The sequence below is a fragment of the Lichenostomus cassidix genome, chromosome 2, assembly GCF_008360975.1.
Source record: "Lichenostomus cassidix isolate B80296 chromosome 2, HeHo_3.0, whole genome shotgun sequence".
Taxonomy (NCBI): Eukaryota; Metazoa; Chordata; class Aves; order Passeriformes; family Meliphagidae; genus Lichenostomus; species Lichenostomus cassidix.
In genome coordinates this window covers 30696449-30715756 of record NC_139482.1, presented here as the reverse complement: position 1 = coordinate 30715756, position 19308 = coordinate 30696449, and the positions used below count along the sequence as shown (strand labels likewise).

Sequence of the window (19308 nt, the reverse complement as noted above, 5' to 3'; positions counted from 1 at the left end):
TCTGCTTTCTGCCACCCACTATAGTTTCCCTGGGATGCTGGGGCCTCTTGGGTGTTAATAAATCAGACTGGCAGCCTATGTCTACTTCATAGGAATTCTGTATAGTCCAACCTAATCTGGACCATTCCAAGCCTCCCAAGCAGAAGATGAGCAGACAGAAGAACTGACAGCACCCATACTCTAATTACAGCTTCAGACTATTTGGGTTTCTGAAAAACTAGATATTTATTTACTTCATACAATACATTAAACTGCTTGGTTTTAAACCCAGGGTAGCAGGAATGCATTTCCAAGGTTCTTGTCTTTGTTGCAGGCCTGAAAGCAAAAGAAACCACCCACTTTTCAGATTAACTCCTTACTAGTCAAAATCAGTCTGTTAACAAAGTTTTTATTCTTAATTGTAATCATAAGTTTTTGGTTGTCATCAGGCATATTCAGATATTCACTCAAAGCAACTCTCCCTAACACCATCCTCTCTGAATATTGGATAAAATTCTGCACCTACCACAAATGGAATCACACAGGCAGAGAAATTTTATAGCATACACCTACATGACTGGTGTCAAAAAAGTGGCTGAAACCAGGATCTCTTTCCTCCTCTGGCTTTAGAGACTGTAACTTAGGTTTCTTTTTTCTTTGGACAGTCTGGGCAGCAAGCCTTTTCCTTGGCAATGGCATCTGCAACAAAATAGCAGTTGCATGACATTAGGACAAATTAGGGTACTGCTATGCCCTTGCTGATGACTTTGTATATATGGGTAAAAAATGGATGAATACAATGTCACTAATGTCAAAACCCCTGTCATTACCTGAATATCTGAAGGTATATAGGCATGACTTAGTTGATGGATGTCAGAACATAGGAAAGAAGAAAGAAACATTTTATACAGATCACTTACCATCATTTCCCAACATACAGGATATGCAATACCACTTGGTGCCAGGATCACTGTCTATAGGAGACTTAAGTGTTAACAAAACCTAAGCTTCAAGATTGCTGTGAAATAGCAAAATGGAAGCCTATGGCTCTGGTTCAAGTTATATGCTTGAATTCTATGTCTGAAATTCAGATCTAGGATTATGTTTACTCTGACTATTGACAATGTTGATGTTTCCCCAGAAAAGAGCTTCCAAGGAAAATGTGTATTTCAGTTTGTAGGACTGGTTGCACGTGCTTGCTCTGGGTGTCAGTGAAGGCTGATTACAGCACCTGTGAAAGGAAATTTCTCAGACTCAGTCTCACCACAGATATATTGGGATGATGTTCCTTGCTTTGATAAAAGAAGCAACAAAGTTTAACAGATTGTCCTTGTGATATTTACTTTTTTTTTCTTCTTTTTCTTTCCAGTTTTGACCTTTTACTTAGTTTTTCTCTTTTATTGTTAAGTCCTGGACACTAAGTTACATGATGAGTGAGAACACAGCAGCTGCCACTTGATTCTAGCTCTCTCACTCCTAAAGCAAAAACTGGATCATGTTAGAAGTGTGGACAGTTAGTTTTACCAGTGATGTCTGGCAGGTGTTTTAGTGCCACAGGTGTCTCTTACTGAGGCATCATGGCAAATTTTAAATGTATTTATATAGGACACATGTAAAGTCCTTTTCAAGAGCTATTTTGTGGCACTGTGCAAAGCAAATGCTATGACTGATTCTGCTCAAGAACAGAATGTGTCATCTTCCCCACCAGTGATGTGTTTTCACCAGTACTCATAAAATGACCCAAGTGTGCAGTGAGTGGCATAGATGAAGCATCTGCAGAGAGATTTACCCATTCCTAGAAATCCAGCTCCTCTACCACCCAACAGAGCAAAGGAGAAGAGAGGCTATCACAAGCACCTATCAATCTAGAGATTATATTTACACAGGAAGTATCTTCTTGTCTCCTACAAAGTACTAAAACCTGCTGCATTCATGTTTCAGTTGGGTTGGGCAAAGTAAACCAGCTGCACCTCCAAACAGATAAATGGTGGTGTTCCTTCCCAGCTTCTCAAAGTTCATCCTGAACGTGTATCCACCCATTTGCTACATCTGATAAACAAGGTATTCTTTGTATTTTATCTCTCTGGACACACTATTGTTCAAGTTTAAAACAACCACAATCATATGCTTCCCTTTGCAGACATCTGTGCATCTTGGTGAATGTGCTTTATACTTTTAATAGCAGGTGAATATCTCTTCCTTGCCACAGACATATTTAACATTAAAAATATAAAAAATCTGTATGGATTAAATATTGATTTTATTTTTTAGAGAGCAAGTACAATGATGTTGCATTAAAATAATGCTATGTCATAGTTGTTACAGCTCTGATAGAAAAATAAACATCTCAATATGCTACAGTGTCAACTCATTAATAAATATCACAATAGAAGTTAGTAGTCAACTGAAATTAATAAAACAGCTAAAAAAGTATACTATTTTAAATAATAAAATATTCAGTATATTTCCAGATGAACAAAAGTAGTGATTTAAAAGTATCATTTAAAATGTAAAATGAGCAGTAAGAAGTTATCAAATTAAAAACCTCTTCCCTTACTAACATTCTCTATGCATAAAATCTAGAGATACATTATTTTTCTTTTTTTTTTTTTTTACAAAAGGTAGTATAGGTTAAACAGAAAGTTTAAAACTGTAGTATTATTAATAGCTGTCACAAAATCACTAAGTAAGACACCTCAAAGTTGCATTATTTTTGAAGCAGTAGTAGGTAGGAGTGAAGATGCTAGTACAGTGAATTTATCCAACATTAATGTCTCTGCAAAAGACTCTTTCATCTTTCAACATCTCCCTTCAAAATATAACTGAAACAGCTCAAATACAATATAGGTATCAAGAGGAAATGTTAGAATTTGGATAGAAGCCATTATTTTAACAAATGCCTGATATCTGATTTTTTTTTTTTCAGTAAACTGGTACCTTTTTTTTCAAAGCAAAAGGAAAAAAAGAGAACATGCATTTCAGAACAGCATTTCTAAAGCTTAAGAATCTAGAAATTTTAGGTATTTTTCTTCCCCCCTACCTCCAGACAGGCTAATCATTCTGAGCTGACCTGCTTTCACTGAAACCCCACTGATTTGGCTTGCTATAGAGATGCATTCCCACTGGTTAATTTTAACCTTTTTTCCCCCTCTCCAGCAATTTCAATTCTCTGTAAGACCCAACAGATACCTGTGCATCAGAGCAGTCTCAAGATCAGAACTAAAAATTAGTGTTTTTCTTAACTATTGCTTCATTTCTCCTTCCCCTCTCTCGCAAAAGGCCAGCCAGGACATTGGCACCACGAGTCACTTGCAGTCAGGGCAGAGTAGGTGTCACCCAGCAGTGACTCAGCACAAGTGCCTCTGTGAGAAGTGCTCTTTGCAGCTACAGCTTACATTCCTTAGGGCTGGCTGGTGGAGATCCAGGGGCTGGTGGGAAGTCAATGGGCAGGTGCCCAAATTCTGCCCAGAAGATTTAATGGAGGTCTGCAGCATCCAAGTTGACAGGCTGTCCCTTGCTGGGCTGCCTGCAGGCATTTCTGATGAGTAAAGATGCGAAAAGCCTGCAGCATTAGGGTTCAGACTGCACATAAAGCAGCCCCAGGGTGGGGCCAGGTGCCTACAGTGTCAACCTAGGACACTACTGCTGCCAATCCAACCTGCTTTGAGGGGTTTCCTGCCCTGACAAAAGGCGAAGTGAGATCTCAGAGCACCATCTCTGCAGGGATGCTGTGGGGAGCCCGTGCATTGTCCCTCCTGAAGTCCCCACACAGGCAGCCATGCCCTGGCATGTCTCTGCCCTGGGCATCACCAGACCTTATGTCTGCTTTTAGGATGGAGGGTTGCTTGAAGCTGTTTCGCACGTTTACTCCCATGATTTACAAAACATATGCATTTAGGTATGCACACTAAGCAGGAAATAAATATTACATGTGATCAGACTGGGAAAATAATATTTTTCCATTGCAGTCTGAAGAATGCTTTACATAGCACTTTTTCATGACATCATAGAGAGGAAAAAATAAATCCAGTTGTAAATAATATATAAAATGTAAACTATGCCCATACTAACATCCTTCCTTTTTAAGGTTCACTTTAAACGTCCTTGCAAATGTAAGGGAATTTCAGCTGGGCACAATGAAAATTCCTTGCATACCATGTGCACGTTTTCTGGATGAAACAGCTATTTTCCCACATGCTTCTGCAGCAATCTTATTAGGGTAGTCATGATGCTTGAAAATAACTATTTCATAGCATTTCTTAATTTAACAGTACTCAAAAAAACTGAAATAAAATACATACTTTTTAATTACATAAACATGCAATTTCTGAAGTGTTAGGCAAATAACCAGTCACAGGTTAAAAAAGAGGAACTAGAATTTGAAAATTACACATATAGATTTTAACAGTAACAAATATGCTGTGAAAAGTCATGCACATGCTCTGTTTGTGGGACCAAATGTAAAAACAATTCTCCAAACCAATGACGAGATGCAACAGTATCTGCTGGTATATTTTTGAATATAAGCATGCAGTAGAATTATTTGACTTCTTTTTACTTTCTTTTGAAGAAGCCCAGTATAAGAAGTTTTATTTGAGAACTTTGGAATGTTCTATTCTGAGGTTAGTTATTTTTTCCCCCATTTTTACGAGCATCTTTGACACACAATACATTGAAAACTAACATGAACTAATTTGTCTTTAATATCTCCCATATTAAACACTATAGGAAGCACAGTCCTTCTGCAATCACTGAAGAAATTCCTTGTGAATTAAAGGCTGCTTTCTCATTTAAGGTCATGTGCTGAGGGAACACAGCTCCCTAAAATAGTGAGGCTTTTGTTGAGCTATTCATCTCCAGCAGCAGCTCTTCTGAAAAACATGGTCAAAGGCAGAGGGAAACAAGTACCAAGCAAAGCCAGAGTTTCTCATGGATAGATTCCATCCCTAGAAACAAAGCCTCCTCCCAAGAATCCTGCTCTGTATAAGCTCCCCATGGGCCTTCTAAAAGCCTTGACCTGTCACATTAGCAGCAGCTTATTCTCTTTCACTAGCCTCTTCCACAATACAGCAAAACCATGAGGGAGATGCAAAAAAGCTTTTCTTTTTTTCCTTTTTCTTTTTTTCTTTTTTTTTTTCTTTTTCTTTTTTTTTCTTATACATTTTTTCATTTCAGGACAGCAAGCAGCTTACAGTGCAATTTGTCCTGTGAGCCTGCTCTATTTGACCAGAGCATTTTAAACATTCAGGCAGGTGTCTGATAAGGAAATACTGGCCGTGCCCCTTCACAGACAGCACTGCAATGCCAACCAAGTGCTACAGAAGAAAAGCAATAGCAGCATGATGTGTCTGGAAGATGGGTATTACAGCTCAAGTCTTTCTTCCACCAAGAACCCAGTTCCATTGTCCCCTACCCACAAAATTCAACTCCCACTAACAGTGAAAAGTAAGTTCTAAAGAAAAAAAAGATTGTTATCACTTCAGTAAATGCTTTAGCACATGCTTTAAAGGCCATTATAAAAGGGGTGAAAACACATTCTGAGGAATCTTTTTTTGTAAAAGGGTTTATCACACTGTTTAAAGAACATAATTAACCTCTCTTTTTTTATATACTCAGATGTATTCCACTAAGCATTAAATTTTTTTTTTGTTAAGTTAAATAGACAACCAGAGATTTTTTTCCCAGTCACAAGCAGCCATGAATTGTGACAAGGGTAACAGCAGGTCAATCTTTATAAACCTTTTATCTTTATTCCACTGAAACCAATTGTTTGGAATATTTTAATTTGCACAGGAGGAAAATGGTCTTCTGCATTTTAAAAGAAAATGAGAGTTTAAGGTATACTTGATAGATTACAGAATTAATCTATAACTAAGGTACTACAATTAAGCTATCACCAAAGTCAGGGTCAGTGTAAAGAAATACTCTTTTTGTTAAATGAGACACTTTTACCTATGTGGTAGAAAGCTCAGGGTCTACTTTGGAGACTGCTTTAGAAACATCTAATAGTCCAGTTTACAGTTTTTTTAAAAAAACAATCCCTAAGGTTGAGAGCTTTTATGACTACTGAAAGGTCCATTGTCTACATACTATTTTTCTCAATCCCACTTGATCCATTATCCAAGAAACTTAACATTCATAAAACACTCATAATTTTTCCACATCCTGCCTTCCTTTCACTCCTTGTACTCTTCTGGTTTCAGTGGGAATTAACAGAAGAAATACAGAATAGGAAACACAAGTAATTCTTAAAAACTGCATATAAAGAAGTACTCCTTTGTTTCTCTAACTCTTACCTATGACAAATAGTGACAATATTTAGTATTAGTAATAAATGTTGCTAAAATGATACACTGTCTTCTGTGATTATTTTTCTTTTTACCAGCTGGTTCTTAGTCCATCAGAGGTTGATCAGATTTTTGTAGGGTTTCAGCAGCATAGAGTTAGTAAATCAGACTGACACTTCCAACTCACATATAGCAATAACACATTTTCTACCACTCTAGCTGGTTACAAGGGTAAAAAAAAAGCTTCTTCTTGACTTTGCAGCTCATGTTCTGCTCTTGGATAAGCTTATAATGGTCCCACCATGTTTGGAAGAGTTTTGCCCATTTCTGAAGGCAGAATCTGATCCATATTTGTAATGTCAATTAATGTGTTCTCTTGAGTAAAAGACTCCTATTTTCCTCAGCTACTTCTATATTTCAGGTTCTTTTCCCGATCACACTGGACATATTTATCAATGCACAGTCACAAAAACTGAAGTTGTTACAAAATACTTACAAAACCTAACCTCATCAACTCATTTACATAGAGAAAAAGAGCACATGTAAAATCAGATTTATTCCTGACACAATACAAAAAGATCAAAGTCATTATTTGGCAAAACACTGACATGTAGCTAGCAAACCAAACACAGCTCTGGTGTAATTTGTCTATTTGCAATGGAATTGATGCTGCTGACTCTTAAGGTGAAGTCTGCTGGCACTGATCCTCATGTAGAGTATGCTGCTGGACAGAGGAACTCCCATTTTCTGTAGCCACTCAGTTTCCAAATACCACAAATTTTGTATAAAATCGGGGGCTTATATTTAAACAAGTAAAAAGGCTAAAAAATACTCTTTATCAGATATAAATTATTTTTAAAAGACATCATCCATATAAAAACCCTATATATATATAATTTACCTGTGTGTGCATGCATATGTGTGTGTATACACACACAGCATACACCCATACCAGGAACTAAGCACTCATTCACTCCCATCATTTTTATGAGGAAAAGAGGTGTAAGCAGACAAATCAGTGGAATTTGTTGACTGAGAGAACTATAAAAGTACCATTCACTCTATTTAAGAGCATTTTAATAGTTTCATCTATTGCTATAATATACAGCAGTGTTAATATTTCAGTCACAGCTTTTGTCCATTCCCACAGAGCACATCAGTACTAGCTACATGTAGAGTGAGATCAGTGCTTTGTCAGACCGGTTTGTACCTACATTCTAGGCCATAACTAAATAAATTAGAATATGCTAAAGTGCTACATCAACACTAATGTTTCTGAACAGTAGTAATGCACATTTCTCTTTCAAAAAAAAAATTAAAAAATACAGCAGCTATAGTTCCAAACATAATCACATAATGTGAATATGTTTACATGTCACTTTGTTACAGTATTCAACAAAATGCATGACACAAAACCGTATGGCAACAGTCAAGACTCCCACAGAGTACAAAAGGTAACTTTTTAAAAGTCGAGTATGACGGAAATAGACATTTGCAGTCTTCAGAATTCACACTTGAAAGTTTCGTTTAATCGTAACTTGCTGATGTCGATATTTATTTCCTCTGGTTTGTCACGTCTGTATGTTACTGTTCTTGTACAAACTGTAGGCAAAAACATCTTATCCTTGAAGGAGAAGATACAATTTTTATCAGCAATTAGCTAACTTTTATATGCAAGAAAAAGATTACTGAGGATGATGGCTCTGAAATCAATTACCTTCTTTGTTGTAGATACTCTGTAATCAGATGAAGATTTTACTTTATTGCTGCTCCCCTGCAGAATTATCTGCCTGATGATAAGGACAACAAGCAACCCGATAAGGAAGGTAACTATAAAGATTATGGAAAAGACTCTAAAGTAGCTTCGTCCAGAGAAGCAATCTGCAACAAAAGGAAAACACAAGGGTAAAGCCTAATGTATGGAAAAGGCACTTCCCTCTAACACAGGCATATCCAACACTGCTTAGTAACATTGCATAAACGTTAACACGAGCCTCATAAAAATTAAGTGAAAATAACTTGAGGGGGATTAAGAGGAAAAGTTTTCATATGCAAGCTTTTAAATTTGGGCATATCAAGAAAGGCAATTCAGATTAAGATCCATTGTAGAAAAATGGTGAAACTATTTTTCCTTTAATCTACAGAACTAAGACTCAGACTTCCTTGTATTGCCCACCATAAATTCTCTGTAGACAAGTGAGTTTAAAGCTGAAATAGAGAGGATGAAATATTAGAGATGTTTGGGGCAGAGAATTTAATCTTCACAAGGTAACAGTGAAGATCACTAGTAAAATATGAAAGAAAATGTTGTTTATAGAATCCTGGTCCAGTTCTCTCCTCACTGGTAGACTAACACAGTAATATTTTCCTTAATTAACACTAAAGTTATGAAAAAAGTGTTCACAGTTAGTTTCCTCATTTATTAACTGTAGAAACAAAAGATTTATATAAATGTAAAGAGACAAAAAACCATTTACCTGCATTTTTGTTGCTGCATGGAGTGAGTAAACTTTATGAGATTTTATTAAAAAAGATTTAATTCTTCCACAGCCCTCATAACTGCAGTTTTTTGTACTTGAAAGGAACATTTAAACATTACTGAACTTGAAGTAAGCATTCTACTTCTTTCTTCCTTGTTTCTGGTAATGTCAAATAATGTAAGCATATTCAAAGTAATAAAACATACAGATGTCATAACAGATTTTTACAAATATTGCTTTAAGCATTGCTCAGGCAGGATTCATCATTATTAAATGTGACTGCTCAAGGAGCTGGGAAAACTGAACTTAGCAATGCTTGGCAATCCTATTTCCTGTTATTATTTATCTTTTACTTTCCCTGAAGCTACGAATGATTTTTTTCCTTTTCCTGCTTTCTTTCTTTGTTATTGTAATGATGTGACATACTTCTGAAAGATATTCTAACACAGGCAAATTCAATTATTAGTCCCAATAGATTTTAATCTCTTATTAAAATTACCTAGAAAATGCCACATACCTGAAGTATGGTCAATATAATGCAGTAGGTAAGCGCATGAGGTTGTGCACTGGTCAAGTATTGCTTGAGATGCATTGTTAGAATGATGGCACTGAACACAGTTCCTGTAAAATAAAAAATATAATTAAAAACCTATGTCTTTCTCTGCACTCCCCTTTAAGAGATTGTATCAACAGGCTGACGTACTGCTTGCACATAATGCCTTCCTGTTGTTAGTAAAAACATTGCGACATTTATTTTTTTCTGAAATGTGATGCCTCTCTCAGCGTTTTATCTCTCTGATGCTTCTCAGAACTAACTAGTCAGAAGTTGTAAACTAAAACATGTCTTGGGCTTCGAGCCACCTTCGTTTGATCCCTGCTCTGCCATTCGTGATGCATGTTTGTCACAGGGTGTAGCTAAGGTCCAGCACCCTTTCTTCAGCTTTCAGCTTCCAGTTCCACTCCAGTCTTTTCTTACCTATCAACCTCATTCACATGCATGTTGGAACTGAACAGTAGAGATAGGTGGAGGAAACACATCTTTGTCAAAAATTTTTGGATGCTATGTTAAGACAAAGCCAAGTAAGTCTGCACTGCTGGGCAGTTTAGAGAGAGCAGCACAAGTGGGAGGCAGTGCTCTCAGTCTTACTGTCTTCACTGTACAGCCCTGTATAGAGAGATGCCACAAGAGACCCCAAAAAAAACCCTGACTGAATTTTTAATGAAGATATGCCATCTTCTGAATGTATTAAAGGCATGCATTTCACAGTGACTTTGAACAAGTGTAAGCCAGACAGGTTAACTGCATTTTATCTAGTGAAATCTTAGCAGCAACCTTTCCAGATGTGGCCAAGCTTGGCTCCCCAGCATTTTCACCAGATGAGCTATAATTGAAATTAATACAAATAAACAATCATTCTGTTTTGAGCACAGTGACTTTTCCAATGAAAGGCTGATCTTTCATTCTCTGTACCACAGTGAGGTGCAGAACATTACAAGATGAGAGGGTGCAGAAGAGCTGTGCCCAAGGGCTTCATTTTCTCTCCATGCCAGGACCATGCAGTGCACCACTGAGAGTCTGGTCTAGCTTCTCTCCTCCTGGGCTTGCTCATTTCAACCTCCACATTATCCTTTCCTTTACATGGGGAAGGAAAAATGACTAGCATGGCAAAGACTAAGAGTTTTAAAACTGGGTAATGAAGAATGTTCTTCTCTGAACAAGACCAGCTCTGCTCTCCTGATCAATGGCAGTGACAACACGCAGGTAATACTCTGGTTCCAGACCTGTTTTCAGCTGAGAAGCACAAGGAGTGTGCAAAAACAAATATTGAGAGTATTATTGGACTTGGTGGCATTCAAAAGTAGGATCTATTTTCCATTTTTAAAAATACAAATTTGTGGGTTTTATTTCCTACCCAGAAGATTTCCTATGGAGAATGAAATGGTTAAAATAGATGCCAACATGCAATTCTCTTAATTGCCAATGTGAATCCAACTACACAAAATATCAAGTATAAATTGTACCAATTTCTTATAGTCTAAATAGCTAAGAAATATAGCATCTAGCAAAGCAGAAATATTTCTTCATGTTTCAACACTAAAGAGTGAAAAAGTCCAATCCAGCACAAGAAACATACCAGTTTTCTTCACAGGCTTTGTTACAAGTAGGGCAAAATTCACAGGAACGGCCAAAGCTTCTTGGATCTGTGCACTCACACTTTCCACATACACATTTTCCTCTTCCACTGCAAATTTGGCCCTTTGAATTCAGGCAGTGCTTTGCTGACTGTGATGAGCACTCGCAGCGTTCACCTTCCCAGCCAGCAAAGCATTTGCATTTACCACCTTCACATTCACCATTACCTACAACACAGAGAGTCTGGAGTCATATGCTTCCATGAAAACATAGAAAATAGACTTTTAGATACAATACATTTGTATTGCTTGTGCTTTACATTAAACAGAGCAAATTTAGACCTGGACTTTCTAGTTAGTTTTTAAGTTAACAACTTGGGCTGAAATTACTATCATGATACCTATTTAAGACTACTGTTCCTTGTTAGGTTGAGCAAAAGTTACTACCATGATGTCAACCTAAAACCTTCTACTAAAGTTTTTCCCTTTTGCCTCGGATCAAAGGAATGGAGATTAGGAATTACACAACGACCAGGAAAATAGCCTTCAGGCAAACTAAACAAACATCTCTTTAGCGAGAATAGATTCTATTCAAATAAACAGCAAGATTCAGTGGAAAGAGTATCAAGTTCATGTGTACAGGCTAGGTTCTTTCTTTTCCCTTTTTTCCTTTTCTTTTTCCTTCTCCTTCTCATTTTCCTTTTCATTTTTTTTCTTTTCTCTTTTTTCTTCTTCTCTACCATAAAGAAAATTACAAAAAAGAGTAACAATTTCTAACTAGTCTGTTTGTTTCACTTAGAGTCTCCTTTCTGAAACAGGCATTCCAAATAGTGTTAGTGTTCATACCAGTATTTGAAATCAAGTGCCACTGTATCTCTGACAGGATTGATTTAGGGTGTTAGAAAATCAGAATCTCATCTGAAAGCTATGATTCCTTCTTAACCTCTCAGTATCTCATATTCCCATTTCACTGAAATGTATCAACAAGCTTTCTGAAATAATGTCACTTTTTGTTTGAGAAATCAGTATTATTACTATTACTAATTTTGAATTTTAAATATTAAAATAGCTAAACAGAAAAAAAATCAATGTATTGCCTAGAAAACAGTGGTGAGATTTAGAAGGCAGTGTGTATGTATGCCTGTGGTGAAGAGAGCCCAGGAGTGTGAATTCCTAACAGGATGTTCAGGACATTTCCCACACTAATTCTGCATAAAGAATTCTCATTCTTAACAGCCTGATATCATTGCTTCCAGCTGCATCATGCAGATTAGCCTAGGAAAATACAGACATAAATGCTGCAACTTACCAGAACATAAATTTCCCTGATGATACGGGCAGGAAAAATCATCCATTTCACAGTACTTGCCATACACCTTGCCTAGCTTGTTTTTGTAGCAGAAACATTTTCCATCTATGCAGTTTCCTTGACCACTGCAGATGGGTTGGTCCTGGTGTTGCCTGCAGCTCTCTGAGGGAAGCGTTTCTCTGTTAGAACTACAGTCACTGTCACTGCAGTGGGACTGTTTGCTGTCAAGAGAAGTTTCATCAGCCCACACTCTTTTGTGCCCTGTGCTGTCTCCATACTGGCAGGCACAGCTTTGCTGCACATTGACAATGGTGGTTTCATTGAAACCAATAGGCTTAAGTATGGCGTATTTTTTTCCTCCGGTTGTATGACATCCTTTCATTGTAATTGATACATTGAAAAGCACCTAAGAAGAAACAGAGATTTTACATTATTAGTATTATTTTCTTGCTTAAACATCTTAAAGTTTTTAACACCTAAATATAGCAGAATCTTATATTGTATATGAATGCGCACTAGCTGATAATAAAAAAGACACAGTAGTTGTTTGTCAAACATGATATATTACTAATGATAGGCATCACAAATATAGTTAAAATCCTAACTACAGAAGATTGACAGAAGTCTACAAGTTAAGAAAGCATAGTTGCAAAAGATAAGTTTAATACAAATTAAATGGAAACAGAAACACCATCACCATCCTCCTTCTATTATTTAATGTGCACAAATCACAGAAGTACTCAGGTAAGAGTTTGGACTATATAGAGCAAGAGAATACACAAACAGAAACAGAGGTACTCTTCATAAAAAGAATCTATAATGAATGTCCTGCTGCAGAAATGATCATATACATAGGAACTACACAGGTTTTTGGATGGTCCTAGGTACTCCTACCAAAACACAGAAATGGCTCACACCTTAGCAGCAGATTACTTTTCCCAGTTCCTTGAATAGGGACAGAGAAAGATAGTCTTCCTGCTCTTGCTGTGGTCCTGGGCAGACCAAGTGCTGCTTCAGAGTGGACCCAGTGCTGAGCTCCTGGCCATGTCATGGCCATGACCACCATCCCCCAGATCCTCATCCCAGCAGTGCCCACCACAGCAGCGGCTCCCACGGCTTTTTGTAATCCTTGCATAGGACTAAGGATAATTTTGGTGGTTAGGTGACTGCCACAGAGTTTCCATCAATCACCACCAAAGATTTTTGACAGCTGAGACACGTGACACACCAGATATCAATCTTGTATTTCACAGTTGTTTTTTGGTTTTATTTTGAACAATACGCTTCTGACAGGCTATTCTCTCTAAGGTTTTGTATTTTTTCAGCCTGCTGATGCAAAACAACTCTTTCTCACCTCCTCACAGAGAAAATGCAAGCAGGAAAAAAAGTGAGAAAGGAGTGCAAGACAAGCAAGCACATTTAATCTTTGCCACCAAAAAATAAAGATTTCCAAATAAAAAGGGAGAAGCCCCGAGAAACTGATGACATATGAGGTGGAAACTACCCACAAATACTAAGGTCATTCATCTCTCATCACTGTCTCTCCCTCCCGCTGCGCCCCCACACGAGAACAACCCAGCCCTTGGGGACAATGGTGGCTTTGTGGCGAGTGGGGCTGCGGCTGCCTACACAGACAACAGGAGAAGAATGCTGTGCAGAAACATGCACTTAATGTCATATTGAGGGGGCACACAGGCTTTGTCTCACCCGTTGCTTTTCTTCTTCTCGTTTTTCAAATGTGCCACTACACACATAACCCCTCAGCTGCACACACTCTCCATGCATAAGATCTCTTCCCTTGGGTTACAGGGCAAAAGTGTGGCGATGGAGAAACTGATTCATACAGCAGGTGCATATCACACAGGGAGGACAGGCTGCAGCTAGGGAATGTGCTTTTTATTCGACATAGAGCCCTGCCAGAAAACATCATCTTCATGTACAAAACAGTACGGGAAGAATGGCAGGGAAATGGGAGGGAAGGGCAAATCATGTCATGCATATGAGTCATTAAATTTGATACTGAACACAGCAGCAGAAAGATTGAACCTGTTGCAACTAAATAATTATAACACCAAGAAACTTGCTAATAGCCAAAGTTAGTTTTGCACCCTGAAGAGGCCACAGGATTCTTCCAGAATATAATCCACTTTGTGTTTCGGTAAGAAAAGGAAGGAAGAAGGATTAGACAGTGAAAGGAATGTGAGAATTAAGGAAAAGCATTTTGTCTGTAAACAAATACTGAAAGAAGGATTTACGGTTAAAATAAATCAATCTCTTAAGGATGGCTCATTTTCAACAGCAGTAGAGGTTTAGGACCACATGCAATCTTTTACAATCAATGGGCTTGGCTTTTTATTAAAAAGAAACAGATATAAATATTTTTCTTTTCATTAAACAGAACAAATTCCAGTCCTGTTTCTTATGACATGTCCAGGGAACAAGAGTGGAAAAAAGATGCATTAAGAATAAAAACAGCAAATCTCCCATAAACTGTAGAAGCTAATCAGCAGCATGCAGACAAAATTCAGAAAAGCATAAAATACATTGAAATGTGTGTTACAATTCACACATTTAATCTACTGATTTGTTTTACTATTTATTCACACAGACACAAGTAAAATCACACTAGCTGAGACATATGTACATATCAAGCAGGAAAGAACTCCTTGACCCTGCTCTCCAGAAACACAGACCTCTTCTTGGCAAGTTAAAGGAATTACTCCTCTAGTCCAAGCAATTAAATAAATATATCAAGGCACAGAGAAGTTTTTCTGGGAAGAAAACAGCATTCTTTACATTAGCCAGACATCTTCCCCTGAATTCTCATGGTGCATGATGCTCTGTTTCATTCAGTAGGTGGCACCAATTCAAATGGAAATAAATTATTTTATTAATTTGATTATAAAATAAACTAATTATTCACAACCCTGATCATGCATGAAGACTACTAAAGCAAGAAGAGAGAAAGGTGACACCTAGTACAGACCCAAGAAACAAATTCCAGTGATTTTTTTCCACTGGGTGATTATCTTTCAGCCTCTTTACATACAGATTTCATCACAATGGATGCGGTAGTTGTGCTCAGTGGAGGACAAAGAAGGAAAGTTTTAATGGACATTAGCTTTCAGGAAAAGCTTTGAGCCTTAGTTCCATGGGATTAGTGAGAATTAAAATAAGATTCAGGAAAAATAAACCCAGAGAATAATAGAGAGCCTGTGATCATTAATCACATAAATCCATTTTCAGTTTAAGTAAATCCCTAGAAGACTTCACACCATTGAAACCCAACCAAACAGAAAAATAAGTATTCCGGTTCCCTGAAGAATGAGACCTATCAACATACTTCTTTATTATATCCCACATTTTTACATCCTTCCATCCCGGTTTTTTTACTTCCGTCAGGACAGATTGCAGTGATATTGAAATGAAGACCTTGGATCTGGTTATCAACTTGAATTTTCACTTCAGAGATCAGTTTCTGTAACCAAAAAACAAATTTTAATTACATTGCATCTCAAAATATAATGTACATTAGTGACTAACACCAAGTATGGCTACTTTGTCTGACTAAAAATGAAGAAAGCTTGTCTGTGTGAATAAAGGAATGAATTAAAGCATTGTTTCCCATGTAAAGACCCAATTACATTCCAAATACACACAACCAGTGAACTGGCAATTCTGATAAAGAGGATTAGGTTTTCCAGATAAAAATGTTTTCAGCTTTGCTAACATGGTTTTGAGACTGCATTTTTTGCAATTTGAAAATCTATTCTAACAAACATGTGCTCATTGTTTGTGTCTACATTGCCTTTTAGCCACATAGCTAAAATACAACAGTAAATATAAATACAACCACTGTTATCCAGCAGAAAAGTTTCCTAATTGACTTGACACTTTATAAATGTCTGATAGTTTGCATCTGTCTTGGAGAAGTTTTCTCTGAACAAACCTTAAGGTGACCTAAAGGCTATTGGAATTATTCTTACTGATATATCTGGGTCAGCTAAGACTATAGAAGTCAACAATTGGTAGATTCCCATTAGGGAATTTTGCAATAAAAAATAATGAAAAAGCCAGCTACTTAGTAACTTCTATTTACTACGTGCTCTAAAATCCTGCTTCCTTCAAGGAAGAAATACTGTTTCTTGACCACTTAAAATTTAATAAAGCTCTATACAAACCTATGAGCCAAAAATTGCACAAAGGGATTTTTAAAATTTCTGCCACATTACTATGAAAAAATGAGTTTATTTGGATATTTTTACTGCTACAATTGGAAATGCAATTACGTGAATCTGAACACATGTTTATCTTAGTTACTTTTTGAAAAGTAGTGACTCATCTTTGGCTTTTTAGCCAGGGATTTTCAGCCAGGGTTTTCCATAGCTAAGCCTAAGGTTTCCCTGCCTAGAACAAGAGTGCAAGAGGCCTAAAGTCACTGACTATCAACACTAATTTTATTTTTCTATCTAATTCTTTTTTTTTCTAGAAAGTAAGACATTCAAGACCTTTTCACCACGTGTTTGTGTATTAGAAGCCCTTAAAACTGTGATAAAAATCTCAAACTGTGAAATACAGTGAAGGTTGGGATGGGAAGAAAGACACTGTCTAAAATATGAAAATAAAGCAAAAGCAAACTGGGGGTGGCTGGGCCAGGAAAGTCCCACTGAATCTTGTGTCGAACTAAATTACTGCCTTTAATGTTTGCCTGGCACTGGGTAAGAGCTGTGTTACAATATAGGATGGACAACACACTATGTTGTGTTACAATATAGTTACAATATAATGTTACACAATATAGGATGGTGTAAAGGCGTCCCACAAAAAAATCTTCAACATTTTTTGCCAGCGACATTCTGCAAACCTCCATATTCAATATGAGATAAAATGAGACTTTATAAGAGGAAGCACAGTATCAGTGAGAACTTCTCTGCAATTTGACTAGCCTTAAACTCCTCTGCTTTTAAATGTCTTTGCCTTCTGCACAGTGTCTCCAACATGACAGTGAGAAAAATGTGTGCAAAAGCACTCCAGGGACTAGGAGCAGACATGGGGGCTGGCTCTTCATTTTAGCCAATTTGATGTAAGCAAATTGCCTGATTCTGATGGTTAAGCAAGTAAAATGCATAATTTCAGCCTCCGAAAGTCAACTAATTATAAAAAAGAAAGTGATAGCTGTGGATACCTTGCACATACTTTTGTAGCTGAGTTTTCAACTTTTTGAACCTGCATGTTTGTGTGTAACTGCCCAACTTAACAGCATTCAACTATCCAACCCATCACATTCATTTTGATGATGCTCTGTGAGTTCCCTTGGCTCTAGTACATCCAATGGCTATTTCTTGGCTTCATTTTCAAAATGTTTATGTTCTCTTCCTTCACTAACAAGATGCCTATTTCACTTTCAAACTGCCACTCTCTGTCAAGCATTTGTGGAAGATGACTTTATGCTATTTCCTATACTATTGCTTTCTCTTTCCCAAACTATTACATTCAATTGAGTACTCTGCGCAGGAGTTCAGAAAGCCATTTCTCTCCCAGATCTCTACCAAAACTCTTCTTCACTTCCATGCCTCAAACCCCCAAGTCATTACACTGCTTTTTGCAGTATAAATACTGCTTTTCATGATATCCACTGTTCTCAAACTACCTCCTTGCAAATTCCCATCTCTCGTTTGTTTTCTAAAAATTGTGCTGCAAAACCTACCAAAAACTGCATTGTGTTTTTGCTCTGAATTTATATCGTGCCTAGAAAGTGGTGTCTTGGTCTGTAACTAAAGATCTGAGGTGCCAAAATTCAAATAAATCAGACATTTATTTTGAAATGATATAACAACAGGTGCAGAGAATCGAACAGAATACCTGAAAGCATCCTTAGAAAGAAAAGAACGCTAGCTCTTAACTTTAAGACCCTGACACCCTGGGACTTAGGGAGCTATCATGAGATAGTATCACCTATCCACCTGGACATTAGGAAAAGTAGGTAATGCAACCGTGTGGACTTCAGATGGAAGCCAAGATCCTGGAATTTCCAACTTCAGGCTATGAAAGGTGAAAAATGTACAAATATTACATTAAATATTGTCACTCTCATCATACCTGATAGGCTTCTACCACCAAATCATTGAGATTTGCTGCTTGTGATTCTATTTGTCTTGCAACTGTACCAGGCAAGAGAGGTAACAGATCCTATGAAAAAAGACAATAATTTATGCAGTTTTAATTTTATGTATAACTATTGTGCCTTCAAAATTGAAAAAAGAAATCAGGTTTCTAACCTACTTTATACCAATGAAACTGGCTTCCTTGAACTGCAAAAATAACATTGATGTTATTGTCAATCAATTTTTCAGAGAGCTGCCCAAGAGATGGATGCTCCTGCAAAATACAACAGAAAAGAGAAGACTGAAGATTAGTAGGGAAAAATCTTATATTTCATACATGACACATTACAGAATTCCACAACTATTCCAATCTTAACTTCTAAATGTACAGGGAATGCTAGACATACATTCAAAACAAGGTGGAGCCATCCCAATAAACAATAAAAAAAAATCACCAGGGCAGCAGCCAGGCTTATCTGTTGTGACGTCTGCAGATCTGCTGCACAGTGGGAGGACTAACTCATACAGTACTATTTTGTTGGTTTGAGTTTGGTGCTTAAGAAATATGGATATGATGTGGTCCATTGTCCATCTAGAAGAACAGGGAATGATAGGTGGACTCTTGTGCAAATGTTAGGAGAAAGTGCAACATGAAGCACTGAGATGAGGTGTGCTTTTGAGAACAGCAAGGTGGGTAATTAAAATAGTTTGATTCTCAGACATGTATTTTGGTGCCAGGGATCATACACATCAACTAAATGCAGCCCCTGGATCAGGTTCTGGCAGTGTCAGTATTCTGTACTTATCTCACGACTGACAGCTTTCTCCTCTGTATGCTCAAGACCTACCTAAGGACTGATGACTCCAGTCCTCACCACAGCAATCTGCTATATTTTCTTAATCACACTTGTGCTTGAAGAAGATGGCATGAGTTCCACAGTTCTCCTCAGTAATGCATTGTTCTATTTGGTGAAGTACCTGTGACAGCATGTCCTGTGGCAATGACCTGCCCTTCT

The 19308-nt window shown here is 37.3% G+C and overlaps 1 protein-coding gene across 3 annotated transcripts in view; it reads right to left on the bottom strand.

Annotated features, from left to right (window-relative positions):
* Positions 1-200: 200 nt before the first annotated feature.
* The window catches only part of ITGB8 (integrin subunit beta 8), a 49098-nt gene continuing 29990 nt past the window's right edge, over positions 201-19308 (bottom strand). For 2 of the 3 annotated variants that reach the window (XM_085050887.1, XM_085050889.1), the window contains exons 7-14: positions 18471-18566; positions 18288-18377; positions 15532-15666; positions 12189-12594; positions 10882-11107; positions 9264-9367; positions 7984-8147; positions 201-678 (exon numbers count right to left, since the gene is read on the bottom strand). In XM_085050887.1, coding sequence (XP_084907013.1) covers positions 517-678; positions 7984-8147; positions 9264-9367; positions 10882-11107; positions 12189-12594; positions 15532-15666; positions 18288-18377; positions 18471-18566 — 1383 coding nt within the window. In that variant the 3' untranslated portion in view covers positions 201-516. Of the gene's footprint in view, positions 679-2220; positions 7891-7983; positions 8148-9263; positions 9368-10881; positions 11108-12188; positions 12595-15531; positions 15667-18287; positions 18378-18470; positions 18567-19308 lie in introns of those variants that run through there. The other variant, XM_085050888.1, reaches the window with a different exon arrangement.